Below are 17,425 nucleotides of genomic sequence, written 5' to 3'. Positions count from 1 at the left end.
ATGTTTTTTATTGTGGAATGGGTGCTCCAGGATTGCTTGGAACACATTTTATCCATTCCCTTCTTTCATTCTCTCTTGTACCTCTTCATGCATAATATGACTAAAATAAATAAGCTTTAAGTCAAGGTTCTTCCACTTGGTGTATTCCATCTGATTGGATCTGCACCTTGTTAATTATCTGCATGTTTTCCTCCTGCACTTGAACTACAAAAGAGTTTTGGTACAAAGACTCCTTTCTTCCTAGTTGGAATCTTGGCTTCTGGTTTCATGCCCATGGCAACCAGCCGCTTGTATCTTAATTGGTGGGAGGTGTGCTCATCAGGTGAGATAATCCTTATGGCAAAATTCCATTCCTTCCTCCGTGTCTTCTTTCTTCAAAGCTTTTCCCAGCTCAGCTATAGCTCAACATGCTGTGACTCACCATATTAGGCTGGCACTGTCCTATTAGTGTCTGTAAGTGCCTAGTGACGATTGTCCCTGTACAAAGGCCTTTCCCTTTCTGTGCTCAGTCTCCCTAGAACTAATCAGCAGAGCCCCTGACTGCTTATGTTTCATGCTGGCACTGCACTGAGAATGCTGTCACTCCAGCTAGTGACAGCTGGAGGAAGGAAATGTTCCTGTGCAGCACAGTCATGTGCCTGAGCTTCTTAAAGCTGTTACAAAATAGGTCGGCACTCCCAAGCTTCTTTCATGTACTGTTTTCATTTACTTGATCCTGTGTCACTTAAGCTGTAGTTGAGTCTTTGCTTTCTTGTGGATCAGTTGGAGTGTAGTTTTTCTGATGTGTTAATATTTGAAGTCTGGGTGGTAACTCTAAGTCGCCTGCTTCCTCAAACATGTTCCATTTCCTGTTTTTAGAAGGTGATTTAATGGTGTTTAAAGATGTATGAAGTCATTGGTAATCTCCAGTCTTAATGTGGCTGTGCTGCCATTCAGCAGAGTTATTTTGCTGTTGAATGTGTACATGGTCGTGGATGGAAATAAGTCTTTTCTGGGAAGCTCTTCAGCTAGAGAGCACCTGTGCCTTTGGGGTCCTACAGCAGCTGGACAGAGATCACTGAGCTTTGTGAAGTTAAATCTATGTGCTTATTTTAATTCCATTGCATCCTTTCTGTTCCTCTTTCCCTTTCTGCTGCTGGGAGGAGAGGATAGGTAGAAGCATTACTCCAGCGCTTCACCTCGCTCTTGGTCTTTATTTTTTAAACTTAAATTAAGCAAAGCAAGAGTTACATCAGTTTCAAAATGTAAATTAGCCGCTCTTTGTCAGACATGGGATAAAGATCACTGCTTCATTTCTTGCCCATTGTGCTGGGTATTACTGTAAACACTTCAGATGTGCATGGTACTTCTCAAATGTGGCAAGGCCATGTCAGCCACCAGGGAGCTGGGAGTCTCCTCGGCACTGCACCAAGGTTGGCTTGGCTGCCTTTCACTCTGTTGTGTAACCCTACCTCAGGATGGAAAAGAGTACAGGGAGATAAATGCTAAGAAGAGTGAATTCAAAGCGTCTGAGTGCTGTTAAGTGTTAAATGTTGACTTTATCTACATACAGGTAATTGCATAAAGTACAGCAATTACTGCAATTGTTGCAACAGAACTATGAAAATCAAGCAGATCCTGTTCTTTCCAAGAATTTCCAAGGATGGAAGTGTGTGATGGGCTCTTAGCTTCTCTTGCTGGCAGGGTGCCTGGAGGAATCTCTGCAAAACCACTTTTATTGACCAGCGGAACAATGGGCAGAGTGTAAGGCACGTGGGCTGTTGCACGGAGCAGTGGCTATTTGCACTGTTAAAACTACTTTCTTTTCATATGAAAACCCGATAGGTGAGAAGAATCCTCTTTCCTGCACTTGTAGATACAGCCTTTTACTTTCAGTGTTTGAGGGAAGAATGTGTTAGAGTGTGCTCTGAACAAAGTGATCAGTGTTTTGCATGGGAGGGTCATGATGGTCATTGTGATTTTTAAATATGCCTCTTGGGAAGCTTGTGTGAGAAGCAGCCGTCATGATGCAGACTTTGCCAAGACAATAATAGTAATAGTAATAAGGGCAGTAATTCAGAAAAAAGTCAAGTTCTAGAATTACAGATTATTAGTTAATAATCTCCTAGTAGAGCTGAGGAAAAATAACTTCTGATGTTGTAGGCCTCAAGGAAACAGGCATTTTTGCTCTTTTGTATGGAGCTGACTCAAATGATTCTCAGATATTCCTAAGCTACTGGAATATGAGGTCTGTCACTGGGTGCTCCTAGAAGAAACACATTTAACCGTCTCTGCAAATGTAAGTGCTCTAGTTAGTGCTGTAGATGTTGCAGTTTACTTTGTTTTGCTGAAAGAAATCTCCAGAGTTGTTTTTGTTCCAAAGGTAAGGATGAAGTATCCCTGTTTTGAGTGAGTGATTGGATATATGACTTTGCCTCTAAACTGTTTGTTTTTCAGCTAAATTTTTAGAGCCTTTAAAATGGGATGCTTTTTTCTTCAGTTATGAAATATTGAATTTAGAATAAATGAATGGGAGTGCTAATGGGCAAAGGCCCTTCAGCAGGTCCTCCAAAACAATATGGTCCCATTGTTTCCCTTTACTCCCCTACACGCATTATCTCTTCCTCCTTGTTTTTAATGCTTGACTGTGTACCCCTTAGGACAGAGAAGTCTCTTTGTTCAGTGTGCAGAGGAAAACTAAAGGATCAGGTGCTGGGGTACAAGTTGTAACTAGAAAGGATACAAAATGAGGAGATATGTCCTGTTTACTGCAGCACTTAAGGCGGTTATTGCTTACAGCCTCTTTGCATTTAGGAAAACTGTAGTTGCATTTTGCATGGTTCTTCATTTTCTTCTTTAAGGCGAATATTACTTAACTCAAGGATGTATCAGTTGTATGTTTATGTAACAGAGTGAAATTGACCACATATTATGAAGGTCTAACAATATAGGCATCAGCTTTTGACAGGAATCCTCAGATAGCCACACGTTATCAGTATCATACTGTATCCAAAATCATTAATTTAAACTTAAAGCTTGTGCTTTCTTTAAATTTTGGGTTTGTATTGTATGTATAGTATAAGAATAGAAATAGCATAGTGCGTATTTTTTTACATGCCTGATTTATCCACATTTTGTCTTCATAATGCTTTTCTTCTTTTCAGGTTATATACATCTCCAAAGAAGAGACTGACTCCAATGCAGAAATGTGTCAACCCTTTAGTTTGGTGCAGGCAGGTGTTGGATTACCCAAGTCCTGACATTGAAAGTGCTAAAAAGTCATTGATCCACAGGCTGGAACAGACAATGTCAGGTGAGTTCCGAGTATTAATGCCACTGGGTTGTACATATTATTAAACAGAGTTGGAGGGATCAGACATATGACATTATTATGACATTTCCCCCTTCCTTGGATTCTTCTCTGGAGCAATTCAGTCTTTATTCTGACTTGTACTAAGATTGTTCTTAATAAAACTTGAAAACTTTGCTAGTAGATAATATGAAAAATATAGTTCTTATTGTTACAAAAACTAGCAAACATAATGCTGTAATTGCCTTCACAATGAGTTATTTCATTTCAGCAGGTATCACAGCTTCTGTAACCCTTAGAATATTTGTAAAAGCTCAGTCGTAGCTGGAGCAGGATGGCAGGACATTGCTGTATGAGATGGCTGAACTTGAAAGTCTGATCCATTCAAACTGTGTCTAGGCAACTTTGTCTTTTTTTCATATCCCTGATATCCCTTGCCCTTCAGTCCCTGGTCAAAAGTGCAAAGAGCATGTTTCATGTTGGCTGGAAACCAGCACTTCCAATACAAGGGCGTCTAAAATGATATCAGATTTTATGAATAAGCATGTGAAGAAATCAGAGGCAGAAACCCAGAAATACCATTCCTTGTATTCTAGAGCCAAAGAGAAACTGAAGACCAATTTAACCAACTGTTGACTAAAATAAACTGGGTGGTGAAACACAGAATCACCAAGGTTGGAAAAGACCTACAACATTCAAATATTTCTTGAACACCTCCAGGGTCAGTGACTCCACCGCCTCCCTGTTCAACACATTCCAGTACTTGACCACTCTTTCAGAGAAGTATTTCCTAACATTCAGCCTGAACCTCCCCAGGTGCAGCATGAAGCCATTCCTTCTAGTCCTATCACCAGTTACATGACAGAAGAGGCTGACTCCCAAGCTACAACAACCTCCCTTCAGGTAGTTATAGAGAGCAATAAGGTCTCCCCTGAGCCACCTCTTCTCCAGACTGAACAATCCCAGCTCCCTCAGCCACTCCTCATAAGGCCTGTGCTCCAGACCCCTCAGCAGCTTTGTAGCCCTTCTTTGAACACATTCCAGGGCCTCGATGTCTTTCTTGCAGTGAGGGGCCCAAAAAAGGACACAGTACTTGAAGTGCAGCCTCACCAGAGCTGAATACAGGGGGACAGTCATTTCCTGTTCCTGCTAGCAATGCTGTTTCTGATGCAAGCCAGGATGCCATTGACCTTCTTGGCTGCCTGGGCGCACTGCTGGCTCATGTTCAGCTGAGCATCAATCAATACCCCCAGGTCCATTTCTTCTACACAGTCTTCCAGCCACTGCCCCAAGCCTGTGCTGTTGCCTGGGGTTGTTGTGATCCAGGCGCAGGACCCAGCATTTTGTCTTACTGAATATCATCCCATTGGCTTTAGCCCAACTCTCCAGCCTGTCCAGAGGACAGCCCCCAGGCAGATCAACACTTCCAGCCAACTTGGTGTCATCTGCAAACTTACTGAGGGTGCACTCAATGCCCCCATCCAGGTCATCAATAAAAATATTGAAGAGGACAGGCTCCAGCACCAACCCCTGGGGGACCACCACTTGTGACTGGTCGCCAGTTGGATTTGGCTCCATTCATCACCACTCTCTGGGCCCAGTTCTCCAGCCAGTTCCTTACCCAGCCACGAGGGTACCCGTCCAAGCCATGGACTGCCAACTTCTGCAGGAGAATACTGTGGGAGACAGTGTCAAAAGCTTTGCTGAAGTCTAGGCAGACCACATCAACAGCCTTTTACTCATCCACCAGATGAGTCACTAGATCATAGAAGGAGATCAGGTTGGTCAAACAGGACCTGCCCTTTGCGAACCCATGCTGGCTAGGCCTGATCCCCCAGCTGTTCCACACATGTTGCATGATCTCCCTCAAGACAATCTTCTTCAAACCTTTCCCTGGCACCAAAGTTAGGCTAATGGGCCTGTAGTTCCCCAGGTCCTCCTTACAACCCTTCTTGTAAATGGGAATCACATTGGCAAGCCTCCAGTCTTCTGGGACCTCACCAGTCAACAAGGAGCACTGATAGATGATGGAAAGCAGCTTGGCTGTCACCTCCACCAGTTCCCTCAGCACTCTTGGGTGAATCTCATCCAGCCCCATGGACTTGTGACAGTCTGGTTGCAGTAGTAGGTCTCTGACTGTTTCCTCCTGAATCATGGGGGGTTTAATCTGTTCCCCAGCCGAGACTGCCAGGTCAGAGAGTGGAATTACCCTGAGGATAACTGGTCTGACCTTTAAAGACAGACCTAAAGAAGGCATTCAGAACCTCTGCCTTTTCCTTATCCTCAGTGGTCACATTCCCAGCCTCATCCAGTAAACAGTGGAGATTCTTCTTAGTCCTCCTCTTACTCTTGATGTAGTTGTAAAAGTAAAATGTATTTTTGCTGTTTCTGAATCTTATAAAAGAAAACATGCATTAATATAAAAGCGCTCATCATTTCATTAATCCTTCCCTTTATGTTCTGAAAACTAATGCATGATGCACTCAAAGCTGATGTTTTATCTAATAGAGAATCTTTTTGACGTTAAAATTCATCCAACTGACTAACACCATCACTCCTAAGAAGGGCTGTATTTTGCATTGTTGAAAAACACTTCATGCCTTCCAATGCTATAGAAATCCCTATTGGAATTCTATACCAGGAAAAATTGCTTGAATCCAGTTGTTTTGGTTGGTTTGTTTGTTGCTTTTTTTTTTTTTTTTTTTTTTTTGTGGGGGAAAAAATGCAGTACTTATCTGTATAACTTGCTTTCATCTGAAGAAATATGCAAGTCATAAATACTTACAACTCAAGAATATTGACTGAAATTCATGGAGTTCACTGCTGGTGAAATATTAGCACATAGCTTTCACTTTCGGGCTCAAATAATGAAAGTGAAAGCAGGGCAGTGTAAGAAACTTGCTGTGAGGCCGGCTTTAATTCCTGCCATTTCTTCCTCTGCTTCACTCTGCTAGTCATTTGGTTGTGGTAACACAGTCCCTCAAGGGTGCCACTAAGAACTGGTTCTCTGATGAGATCACTTATTATTGACACTGCTTTAGTAGTCTGGGTAACAGTGCAACTACTCCATTGCTTGTATTGAGTGAGTGAGGAAGTAGTGACCAAGAGCAGAGTAGGGTTGGAGGAGGAGCTGAAGCAGGCCTTGCTGCTGAAGGCAGCATTTCATACAGCTGTTCCTATTTGGCTTCATTTAATGTTAAAAATAATAAATAAATAAATAAAACCCAGCAGAATAAAGGAATTTTTAGTAAACCAAGTGAATGTCAAACTGCTTGACATGGCAGAATGGAATTCAGGAATTTTTATCTTTTCATCTACGACTTTTTTTTTTCTGCTTTTTTTTTTTTTCTTCATTTTTTTCCCCTAGAACCTGTTTGAGTCCATTGCCACACATGTGTCAGGCCTGTTCTTGCCAGTTTGTAATCTGTAAATGCACGGTTTCAAAACTGTCACGCCTTAAACAGTTTAATTTGCAGCTCACTGAGCTGCTGACTACTAATCTAAATACAATTCTTTAGTCAGTTTGGCATAAAGCACTTTCAGCAATGAAGAAACTTAGCAAAACTGATCATATTTCCTTTGGTTCCCACCCCCTTTAGTTCCCCTCAAAGTTCTATTTTCTATTATTTTGAAATGAAAACTGAATGCAACTTTTAAGCAGGTATATAAATTACATTATATGGATGTTTATATTTCCTATGGACATTAGGAAATACTACTGTTCCAAAAGAGTGGTCAGGCAGTGGAATGGGCTGCCCAGGAAGGTGGTGGACTTGGCACTTACTAAGAAAGTGCTTGTTACCTTATCTTGTAGCTCTCTTGTGTTAGGTTTAGTACCTAGGAGACTAAGAAATGAGCTGAAAAAAATCCCTGCTGACTTAAGTGCTTTGCTTGAATTGTATAGCAATTAAATCACACTGAAGTTACCATAGCATTATATTCATTTTTTTGCTTTTTTCTGTATTATAATTGGTCATTTTCCTCCTCTTTTGTACAGCCATGAAGAGACAGAGTTTGTACAATAGCCCTTTCAGTGCAGTCAGCTATGCCAGCTCCTATAGTCCGAATACCAGTAGCCCCTACAGTAGTGGTTTCAACTCCCCCTCCTCAACACCAGTGAAATCTGCATTAGCGAAACAGTTCATACCTCCGGGTACCTCAGGTAAGTGTGTGTGTTTGGGGGGTCCTTTCCTTCCCCCTCTTCCTTTCTTCCAGAAATACATTTTCAAATACTTCTACATTTTCATGGAGCCTAGAATAAGAAGGACACCACAACTCATCAGTGCTTGGTTGTTGTTTTTTTGTAGGAAGTTTGCATCATGTGGTATTTAAGCTTTTTAGGAAAGGCATTTTTTATACGCCTACCTTTTGGTGTGAGATAGATTTACCAGGTTTTCTTTGGGATACCCATGTACCTAAGATAACTGGTTACATTTTAACAGTTAGCCCAAAACTTGTACTACAGCTTCTGTGAAGTCCCCACACACTTAAGAAGCTTCTGGAATTGACCATATGTAGTACCTTTAGACGTTACCTGTTGGTGGCTTGTATAGTCTATGCAATTACAGTATTATTTATTATTGAAACATTTGGTATATCATCATAGAATCACAGAATTACCCAGGTTGGAAAAGACCTTGAAGATCAAGTCCAACCGCAGCCTAACCATAGTACCCTAACTCTAAAAACCCTCTGCTAAATCATATCCCTGAGCACAGCTGCAGTATGAACTATGTAATCTAAGAAAGAAGCGTGTATTGCAATTGAAGATATTCCTTAAGGCTCTGCAGACATCAGTATAAACAGTAACTTCTGGCAGCCTTTTCTGCCTCTATTCTGCTCCATAGGCATTTTCTTTGCTTTAGAAAAACTGATGTATGAAACATCTCTCTACACTGAAGTCAGAATGTTGGCTCATTGCATTTACATCAGCTCAAGTTAGTTTGCAGGGAAGAGAAAGAACATTTAATTTTAAGTTCCACTGTCCGTAGTTTGCTGTGGACTTATAAAGAGAATCCTGCACTGCAATGTATTCACCAGAGACATTGCTGAAGTTCTGTTTTCATCTATCTAACTCTGGTCTTTGTTATGTGCTACAGTCCTGCTGCCGTCTGTCACACAGCAACAACATGTAATGGAATATTGGCAAGAAGGTTCAGCCTCTACTGCCATACCACTAACATCCACCACTGATTACAGGCCAACATAATCAAATAAAAGGCATTACTTTCAGAGCAGCCGTCATGGTGTGTAGAATAACATAGACCTAAATGGGACAGGCATGCAGTGCTCTTTCTGTATGAGCTGTACAAATGTCATAGCAATTGAAACCTTGGTACAAAGGGACCAAATTTCTGTCATTAATTTAATCTCTCACCATTATGGCAATTTTTATAAAGTTACTCGTTTTCAGCATAGATTTGCAGTCAGATATTTCAAATGTTTGTCTCAATATTTGAAGTCATCATCTGTTTTCAGATGGTTGGTTCTTTTATCAGGATATGAATTTTCTCTTCCTTTTCTTTCAAACATCTCCTATTACATTATGTTCTTTCTACAGGTCATCTTAAAAGCTCAGCTGATAGGAATCCTCCACTAAGTCCACAGTCCTCTGTGGACAGTGAATTAAGTGCATCAGAGATGGATGAAGACTCTATTGGATCTAATTACAAGCTAAATGATGTTACAGATGTGCAAATTTTAGCACGAATGCAGGAAGAAAGTAAGTATTATGCATCTTGAAAACCAAGTGGGATAGCTGATCTTTTTTAAATTAAATAACTGCAGCAGAGCTTCCTTAGCAAGAATCACAGAATTGTAGGGGTTAGAAGGGACCTCTAGAGATCATCGAGTACAACCCCCGAATGACAGAGCAAATCCCTTTGCTCTATCAAGGATATACAAATGTAGTTTTCCTGAGAAGACTATCTAAAGATTTCTGTCTCCTGGATAAGGAAAGGAAATGTATACCATTACGTACATGTACTCCTGCCCTGCTAAAGCATGGTAAAGCATGTACAAAAGTATAAATTTTAAAAGAAAAAGTGAAGCAAACAGTAATTACAAGCATTACTTTATCTCTTAACATTACCAAAAATGTTCTTCCCTTTATCACACTGAACTGTTCTGTGTACCCCTTGGGTAAGTGCTCCCAGCTTTGGAGATGGCTGGTCTAACTGAACTCTAGATCCTCTATGGGTAGCTTTCTGTTGTATTTACTAATGTCCCTCAAGAGGCATTTCATTCTAGCTTCTGTAATTCTTACAGGGTGGTACATGATAACCAGATTAAAGTTGTGGCCTGTGTTGTGAGTTTCCAGCCTGGGAGAGGAGATGAACAAGTAGACAGCACAGCTATATTAATGACTGTTGTAGTATGAAAAGGAAAAACTCATCTACTTACTCAGCTGTTAGACAACCTTGTTTAATATTAATCTGGAATTAATTTTATGTCTCAAATAAAAAGAGGGAAGATGAACCAAATGTTAGCTTGAGCACTGGGTGGGTAGTTGTGTGATTTCTAGCCTGCACCATATGTGGGCTGATAAAAAGTGACGCTGTACTCACTGTTACCAGGCCTCCGGCAAGAGTATGCAGCATCAGCGTCTCGGCGTAGTTCTGGTTCTTCTTGCAATTCCACGAGGCGAGGCACATTCAGCGACCAGGAGCTTGATGCACAGAGTTTAGAGGATGAAGAAGATGGCACACATCACACAGTGCATCCTGCTGTCAGCAGGTTCTCACCGTCACCTCGTAGTTCTCCCTGGCCTTCACCAAAACAGTCTCCAAGGAATTCTCCTCGTTCCCGATCACCTGCTCGAAGTATAGAATACAGTAGAGTGTCACCCCAACCTATGATTAGCCGTTTACAGCAACCTCGTCTTTCACTTCAAGGCCATCCTACAGATATGCAGACCAGTAATGTCAAAAGTGAAGGTAATAAGCTCCATCTCAAATTCATTACACATGTAGCTGAAGTAGTTCTGTAATTCCTGTAAAAGACTTTGGTTGCACATTGCTTGGATAATCAGAGCCAAAAATGTTGTTTGGGATTTTTTTTTTTTCCTGCTCTAGAAAGGGTGATAGAAAATCTGGATGTTCAGGAACGTACAGACTGCAGTGCTAACTTGTAAGAATATTCACCCTATAAAGATGCTTGCTTTCATTTTCATTAGTGCTTGGTTAGAGAATACTTCTTCCCTGCATCGCTCTTCATAATTAGGTTGGACATTCATTGCGCTTTGTCAGCTGTGCTCTTCTGTCCTGTAGTGTCATCAACCCAGCTCTGTGCGAGTTGGACGTAAGCAAAACAACACAAGACTTTAATGGCATCTTTTTGCCTTCTGTGAGAAATTGTACCAATTTTTAAGCTCCTTAAAGAATCAATATTAGCTGAATTAGTACTCCAGCCATATGTGAAAGATTCATAACACTTTGTAATTTTGAATGCTGTGTAAGTTGCTTTCCAGGTGAGTACCAGTTTGTTACATAGCATGCTGATATGGGACTGAGTGGTGACAAACATTGCTACAAAAATCACTGTTTTTATCTTATGGCAAGCCTTGTGTAATATAGTTTTCTAGACAAAGGCTTCAGAAAGTGTGCAACACTGGATGACAGATTTGTGTATTCAGTTGCTGTAATGCAGGAACAGAACCCAAGGAATTATAATTCAGACATGTTTCAATTTCAGAATACCCCATTTTTGATTTTTACTTTTTTGCCACAAGTGAAAACTGTATAATACTCTTCATTTTTTATATATAAATATAAAACTTCATCTCAGTATGATCAAAGAGCTGTTATGTAGCACAGTATGCATTTTAATTAGTTATATATAGCTAACTTTTTGTGTAACGTAGATTTTGGGTTCAGGTATTGGTTAACAACATGAACTCGGTCAGGCCTTGGGCTACACTTAGTGATATCTTTGTGTTGTTTCACACAGAAAAACTAAGGCGTAGTCTTCCAAACCTGTCCAGGACATCCAACATCCAAGCTGAGTCTGTGAAAAACAGCAGAAGCGACTCAAACTTCCAAGTGCCAAATGGAGGAATACCTCGCATTCAACCTCAAGCCTCAGCCAGTAAGTACCTTCCTGACGTTTGAGTGGATTGGATATGTCAGAATTAAGTGATGGCACTGAACTGTTGTCCAGTTTCATGGCACAGAGAAACACTGCATGCCACACTAGAGGTGCTAATCTGGATTTTAATCACATCTGTCTGAAATGCTGCTTTTTTTCTTTTTTTTTTTTTTTTAATAAATCAGGTGTTGAATGTACTGAAAGAACTTGTAGTCTGCTGTTAAAATAACATTCATACTGTCCTAAAAGCATATATGAAGATCTACAAGGAGTATAAATACTCTGAAGTAGCATTAGGCAGAGCATAAAATTCAACAGTATGAAGCATTATATTTCAGACTAGAAAAAACACATCACGCTACCAGAATGCTTATCGTGGTGATGGTTTTGCTATTTCTAACTATTGAAACCTAATGCAAAATCATCTGTGCAATTTTAACTTACCTGCAGTTAATTTTCTTCCGCTTTGTCACCTGAAAATTAATGCATTCAGTTGCAGATTTTGTTTTTACCAAACATCAGTGTTTCTCAGCAAAGGTTTAGATGAACCTGAGTCCTGTGAAACAAAAAGCGCAGAGCTGGGTTAATGCCTGCTGGTTTGGTTGGAAGCAAACCACTGATATGAGAACACTGCTGATCTCACAAGTCTCTTAGAAATGGTGACCTTAAAGCCAAAGCAAATGAAATGCAAATATTCAGTGCTTCCTTGTATGTCAATATTGACAGTTCCTTTTGCTTAAATGTTTCCTGACCCTTTTTTATTTTAAAACAAGTTTGAAAATGAATTACCCCGTGTGACATTTCAAAGGAAGAACACATTTTGAATATTATTATTTGTAGAGCTTTGATCTATGAAAGTTCATCAGTAATCTAAGTATTTGACAAGTAATGCAAGATAGTATTTGTGAATGAAACAAATTTCATTTTTACCTGTTGAAGAGTAAAGGCAAACTGCCGTACCTGATGGGCCTTTGTAACCATGGGCCTTTTGAAACAGCTTGATAATACAACCAAATACAGTTAAATGCAGAGCAATACGGACCTGGCGAAGACAACAAGAGTTCTGTCTTTCTAGTGACGCTGGATGTAAGGGTTCTGTGGACAATTAGTCCCAACTGCATGATACTGTAGCCAAATCTATACAGATTGTATTTGGTGTTTTAAAAGAGAGTGAACCTGAAAGGGGAGAGAGGACAGAGGGCAGCTTAGCTAGTCAGAAAGCTGCTTTCTAATATTCCCAGTGCAACTTTGTGGAAAGATAAGATAGCAGAAGTCTCAGTTTTCAATATTTGAGTTACTTCATTGCAGGAATGAGATGTTTATACATGATTGTTTTCAGCTACTGGATGGACTGAGAGTCATAGAAAGCATTAGGTAGATCTGTTTGCTTTTTATGGGAATCTTTCCTCAAACATGAACCACTCTAGACCAACTTACATCTAAATGTAAGTTTAGTATCATTAACAAAGCCCAGATTTCTAGCTTTTACAGTTTCCCTGCTCTTACAGATGTTTGTCAGAGTCTTGCTATTGACAATCGTAAAACGGTTTGTGTATGAAGTCAATGAGTAAGTATCTTTGCCTAGTCTGGATTTTAAAAAATTCCTCAAAATTGTACATTGTATAAAAAATTTCCAGAATTGTGCTTTTTTTATTGTACACTTTTTGTTTTATTGGTTTACTATTTTGTCACCTTGCACAAAGCACTGTTAAATTGCAGCTAAGCTTTGTTTTCCCTTGGCAATGACATCTGGGTCTAAGGATTCAAAGCTTCCTCATACCTGCTAGTGTTGCATGAGCTTCCCTTTGCAAGGATGCTGGCTTGCCGCCTGGGATCACTACTTTTCTTTTTTGTCAACGATCTGCTGTTCATAATTTACTTGCACATTTGCTGTGGCTGCAATACTGAACTTGCTATGGTTGCTGGCATTCAAAAATGAGTTAGGAATCCAGTAAGTTTCTGTGCAGACAATTCCTGATATGGTTACATAGGCAAATTAATACATACTTGATTAAGGAGTAGATGGAAGATAATTACAATAAGTACAAATGCAAAAGATGAAGACATTTTATAATCTTTAGCTGTAATCTGGTGAAAAATCCAAATTCTCTTTGAAAAGGGATTGAACGGGTAAACTACATATTAAGTGTAACTACTGGAATCTTCATCTACATATGGTTCACTGTGCTGTCACGCAGAAAGGATTTTGGAGTGCGAAAGCTGATAAGTATTTTACTGTAGAACACTGGAAGTTAGGGTAATACTTGCATTCTCCAAAGAACAGGCATCTTCTAGGCTTCCATGTGTTACAGATTGCAAATTCTCCACATTTAGATTGCACTCTACAGAGACTGTAAGTTGTAGAGCTTTGCACAAGGCAGCTTCTACATAGGAACAATGTGGATCACATATGCGTGATCCTTTTGAACACACACAGCATTAATAACACAAGGATGTGAAACCTTTCAGCAGAGTTAATTACAATGCTTTTTCAAAGAGCCAAGCTGTGAAGTGTTCAGATTATTAGTGACCATAGTCTGCTTGCCAAGATTTGGCTGCTTGGCATGTTCAGTGCAAAAGAACCTTTATATTCTAAGGAAACCTAAGTATTCCAGTTCAGTTAATCAGAAATAAATATATTCAGCTCGCACCATTTGTGAGAGGTAATATGGAGCCATTCAAGAGCAGCAAACAGTGTGGATGAGTGTGTACTCCACACTTATCTCAAATCACGTTTCCACAGCATTACTCAAGTTCCCTGCTTGCAGCTCTTTGCAGTGTTGTAGCGCACGTACTGCTTAGCTGTCAGATGTTGGGAACTTTGCCTGGAGCCTCCACTGAGAAGGAAAGAAGGAATTTGATATATATTAAAAATATGTTTGTTTTTTTTTATTCTTTCCACATCATCTCACATCTCTGACTCACAAGTAGCATAAGAATGAAGGGGGAAGCAACTTACTGCTATGTACAGTTGACCACATTCAAGATCATAAATATGAAAGAAGAATTTGTTCTTGATTTAACGTGGTAGAACAAAAAGACCGATTCAGCAGAAAGTGATATTATGGAATCCTTGTGGACAGAAACACTCTGGCCAGTGGTTGGCTTCACTAAATTCCTTTAAGAAAACAAGTCTGAGAACTGTGCTTATTTTTAAGCATCTTCACACGTTTAATTGGCTGTTTAGAAGTATTGAAAAAGGTTTACAGTAAGGCCATGTGTCAGAAGTCGACTAAGAACTGACTATTGCCTCATGCTTTTTTTGCACTAGATTCTAGTTGGTGGAAGAAGTTTTTGTTCTTGTTCTTTTAGGCTCATTTTATAACGTTTATAAATGTGTTTATTCATTTTTGCTGTTTGTTGAAAACAAAGTTTTCAGTTAGTTACAAAGATCAAAATGAATAGATCACCACCTAATTAATATTTTTAGAAGGAAGGGAGAACACATGATGGAATTCTTTAGTAGCTCACAAAATACTGCAGATTTTGCATTGACTCACGGATAAGAAATCCTTTAGTAAAGGATTAGTACCATTTGTTCCTTCTCCTGCCTTCTGCAGCAGTGTTCAGCAATTGGTGACATGAGCACTGAGCTTCCTCACTCAGGGTTGGGCTCTTCACACACAGCTGTTCCCCCATCTTTCTTCCCTCTCGCCATGGAAATAAGCCTTACCAATGTAAGCAGTTTTATGCCGGCATAAAACTACACACTGAGATGGGCGGAGACACTTTTTCATACATAGTCATTTTAAGAAGCCTTTGTGTAGGCAGAGCTTTATTTCACTGGCTGCTTTCCTTCTTACCTCCAAAAATATGCTGCGGTGAAAACGTGCTGAATCAGTGCGTTCCTTCTGGCAATAGAGAATTCTCTCTTTGCCAAGTTTCCGCTGCTCTTGGAACACAGGCTTCTCGCTTGGTATCTGGTAGGTAGTAAGGATGCGTCAAGGCAGTATCAGCCCTTGAATGTTACTAGAAAAAAGGCAGGACACAGAAGGTATATATAAAGCAGCGTGCTGTTTGCTTGCTGACAGCTGCTAACCCTCAGTTATGTGTCTTCATTCTGAGTTCTCTTATGTAACTTCAGAGAAAAAAAAGCAAACATCTCTCAAAACGGCTTATGTTTGCATACAGACAACAGCATTTTAAAACGATGCTCATACCAAAAGTGGTGCTTTTGCATCGTGCTACAACTTTTTCTTGAAAACTACTTTAAAATGATAAGTTTAGTCTTGCTTGATCAAATAGGACAGTTGAATTGTCATCCTTATTGTCCGATCTTGCACTCATATTGCTGTAGCATGCGTGCTAGGTGGCTTGTTCTCCCTTTGTTGTATTTGTTTGTTTGTTTTTGCCTTTCTGGGCATTTTGCCCTGCAAGCAGCTTTGATCTTACAGAACCTGCTCATTTTGCACTGCAAAGTTTCTGACACGCTTCTTTGTCACTCTTAGCCATTAAGAGCAAGCACCGTTTTAAAAACCATCACTTTCAGAGTCATAACAGCTTGTAGAGTGTTTTACTCACTCTATTCCTTATGCTTTATAAGCGGATGCCGTTCTGAACGTCCCAGTAACTTTAGCTTACTTATCATCTTAGACAAATATAACACTTCTTGTCTTTCAACAGCTCTGCAAAGGCAGAAAAATTTGCCTCGCGCTGCCTTCAAAACCAAACAGTTTCTTCAAACTCCATCTGCAAAAGGAGGTAATTAACTTACAGCCTCTTATCAAGCTCCAGCAAGTCTCAGATAATTGTTTACCTGCATTAAATCTCACACAGTCAAGATGAATGAAGTTGCTGTTGCATGTTGAGATTAACTGAGTAGCTCTCAGTGTAATAAAGAATCTGACTTCTTGGTCTAAACATTGACAATGCATTCCTGTATCATGTAAGGAAAGGAAAGCTTTAAATCTGACTTTGAGACCAAGTCCAATTGTTAGTGATTTCTAGCATTGATCACTAAGCCTAGGTTGGAAAAGCAGACTCCTGGATGAGTATTTAGTGGGGTGTCATTCAGATGGGATTTTTGTTTTACAACATACAGTCTGTAGAATGGATTTAGTTAACATTTCTGAACATGAAAAAAAATCAGACAAGTGCAAACATCGTCTTTCACTTAGTTCTGGAAACAGACAGTAACAACTTCACCCTCAGGCAGCTGGAGATTTATGCACATGTTGCTTGTGCTTCCTCCTTTCCTCTCAAAACCAAACCATTATCCCACAGTGTAGTTTGTGGTGTTGTTTTCATTCTCAAAGAATTACAGACTGTGTATAATGTTCCAGATGGCTAATGGCTGAAGTTGACATTTTTGAGAAGAAAGTAAGTCCCACATCCAATTAGGCAAGTTTTAGCTGATTTTTAATTAATGTTGGTAGCCTTGCTTGTGATACCACCTCAATTTCACTACCAAGATGAAAAGTATATTGTTTTGGTTTCAAATGTAGTTGGTCCTGTTGCATATTAGAGGCTAGAAAACTTTGTTTTAAAGACCTCACTTGGGGCCAGTTCATAAGATATTTTTATGTTAAAATCTCTTAAGGACGGTAGGAATCCTTGCAGATCCTGGAGGTGGCTGACAAGTGTGTCTTTCAGTCAGCTTCATTCCGTTCACAAAGTTTTAGTGCCCTGTCTTCCCTTGAATTAGCAAAGTGTAATGACTTTAAAGCAGATTCACGTGGCTGATAGGAAGTTTCTAATGGTGTTTATGATATTCTTTCCAAATGCCAAAAACTTCTCTCAGTGTTGTGCTTTGACACACAACCATCATTTTTACTCCTTCCCAAAGCTTTCTGTGCCCTTTCCAGCAGGCTGTGCCTCTGCACTCATCCCATTACATAAAACACTTGCAGGGCTGGTAGCCTCGCCTGTGGCTGAGGAAATGTACAGAAACACCAAGATGCTGTTGTGTTTGCTGTGTTGGCTTTCTTGTTTGTGAGCTAAGCAAGATTCTTGGGATTATAGCAGTGTTATGCAGCCATGAAACAAGGCAGCTTTTTCAGAAGAATAATTGACTGTGGGCTAAATGACTTAAGTTCCTTAAAATGTTGGTCG

At 39.9% G+C, this 17,425-nt stretch overlaps 1 protein-coding gene across 5 annotated transcripts in view; it reads left to right on the top strand.

Annotated features, from left to right (window-relative positions):
* Positions 1–17,425, top strand: part of SLAIN2 (SLAIN motif family member 2) — a 39,287-nt gene that overhangs the window by 4,873 nt on the left and 16,989 nt on the right. For 2 of the 5 annotated variants that reach the window (XM_032444337.1, XM_015862172.2), the window contains exons 2-7: positions 3,144–3,292; positions 7,287–7,451; positions 8,850–9,011; positions 9,865–10,224; positions 11,237–11,374; positions 15,998–16,075. In XM_032444337.1, coding sequence (XP_032300228.1) covers positions 3,144–3,292; positions 7,287–7,451; positions 8,850–9,011; positions 9,865–10,224; positions 11,237–11,374; positions 15,998–16,075 — 1,052 coding nt within the window. Of the gene's footprint in view, positions 1–3,143; positions 3,293–7,286; positions 7,452–8,849; positions 9,012–9,864; positions 10,225–11,236; positions 11,375–12,882; positions 12,942–15,997; positions 16,076–17,425 lie in introns of all 5 variants that reach the window. The other 3 variants (XM_032444338.1, XM_015862173.2, XM_032444339.1) reach the window with 2 other exon arrangements.

The sequence above is a fragment of the Coturnix japonica genome, chromosome 4 (assembly GCF_001577835.2).
Source record: "Coturnix japonica isolate 7356 chromosome 4, Coturnix japonica 2.1, whole genome shotgun sequence".
Taxonomy (NCBI): domain Eukaryota; kingdom Metazoa; phylum Chordata; class Aves; order Galliformes; family Phasianidae; genus Coturnix; species Coturnix japonica.
The sequence above is the reverse complement of the archived record's forward strand: the minus strand, read 5'-3'. Positions and strand labels throughout refer to the sequence as shown.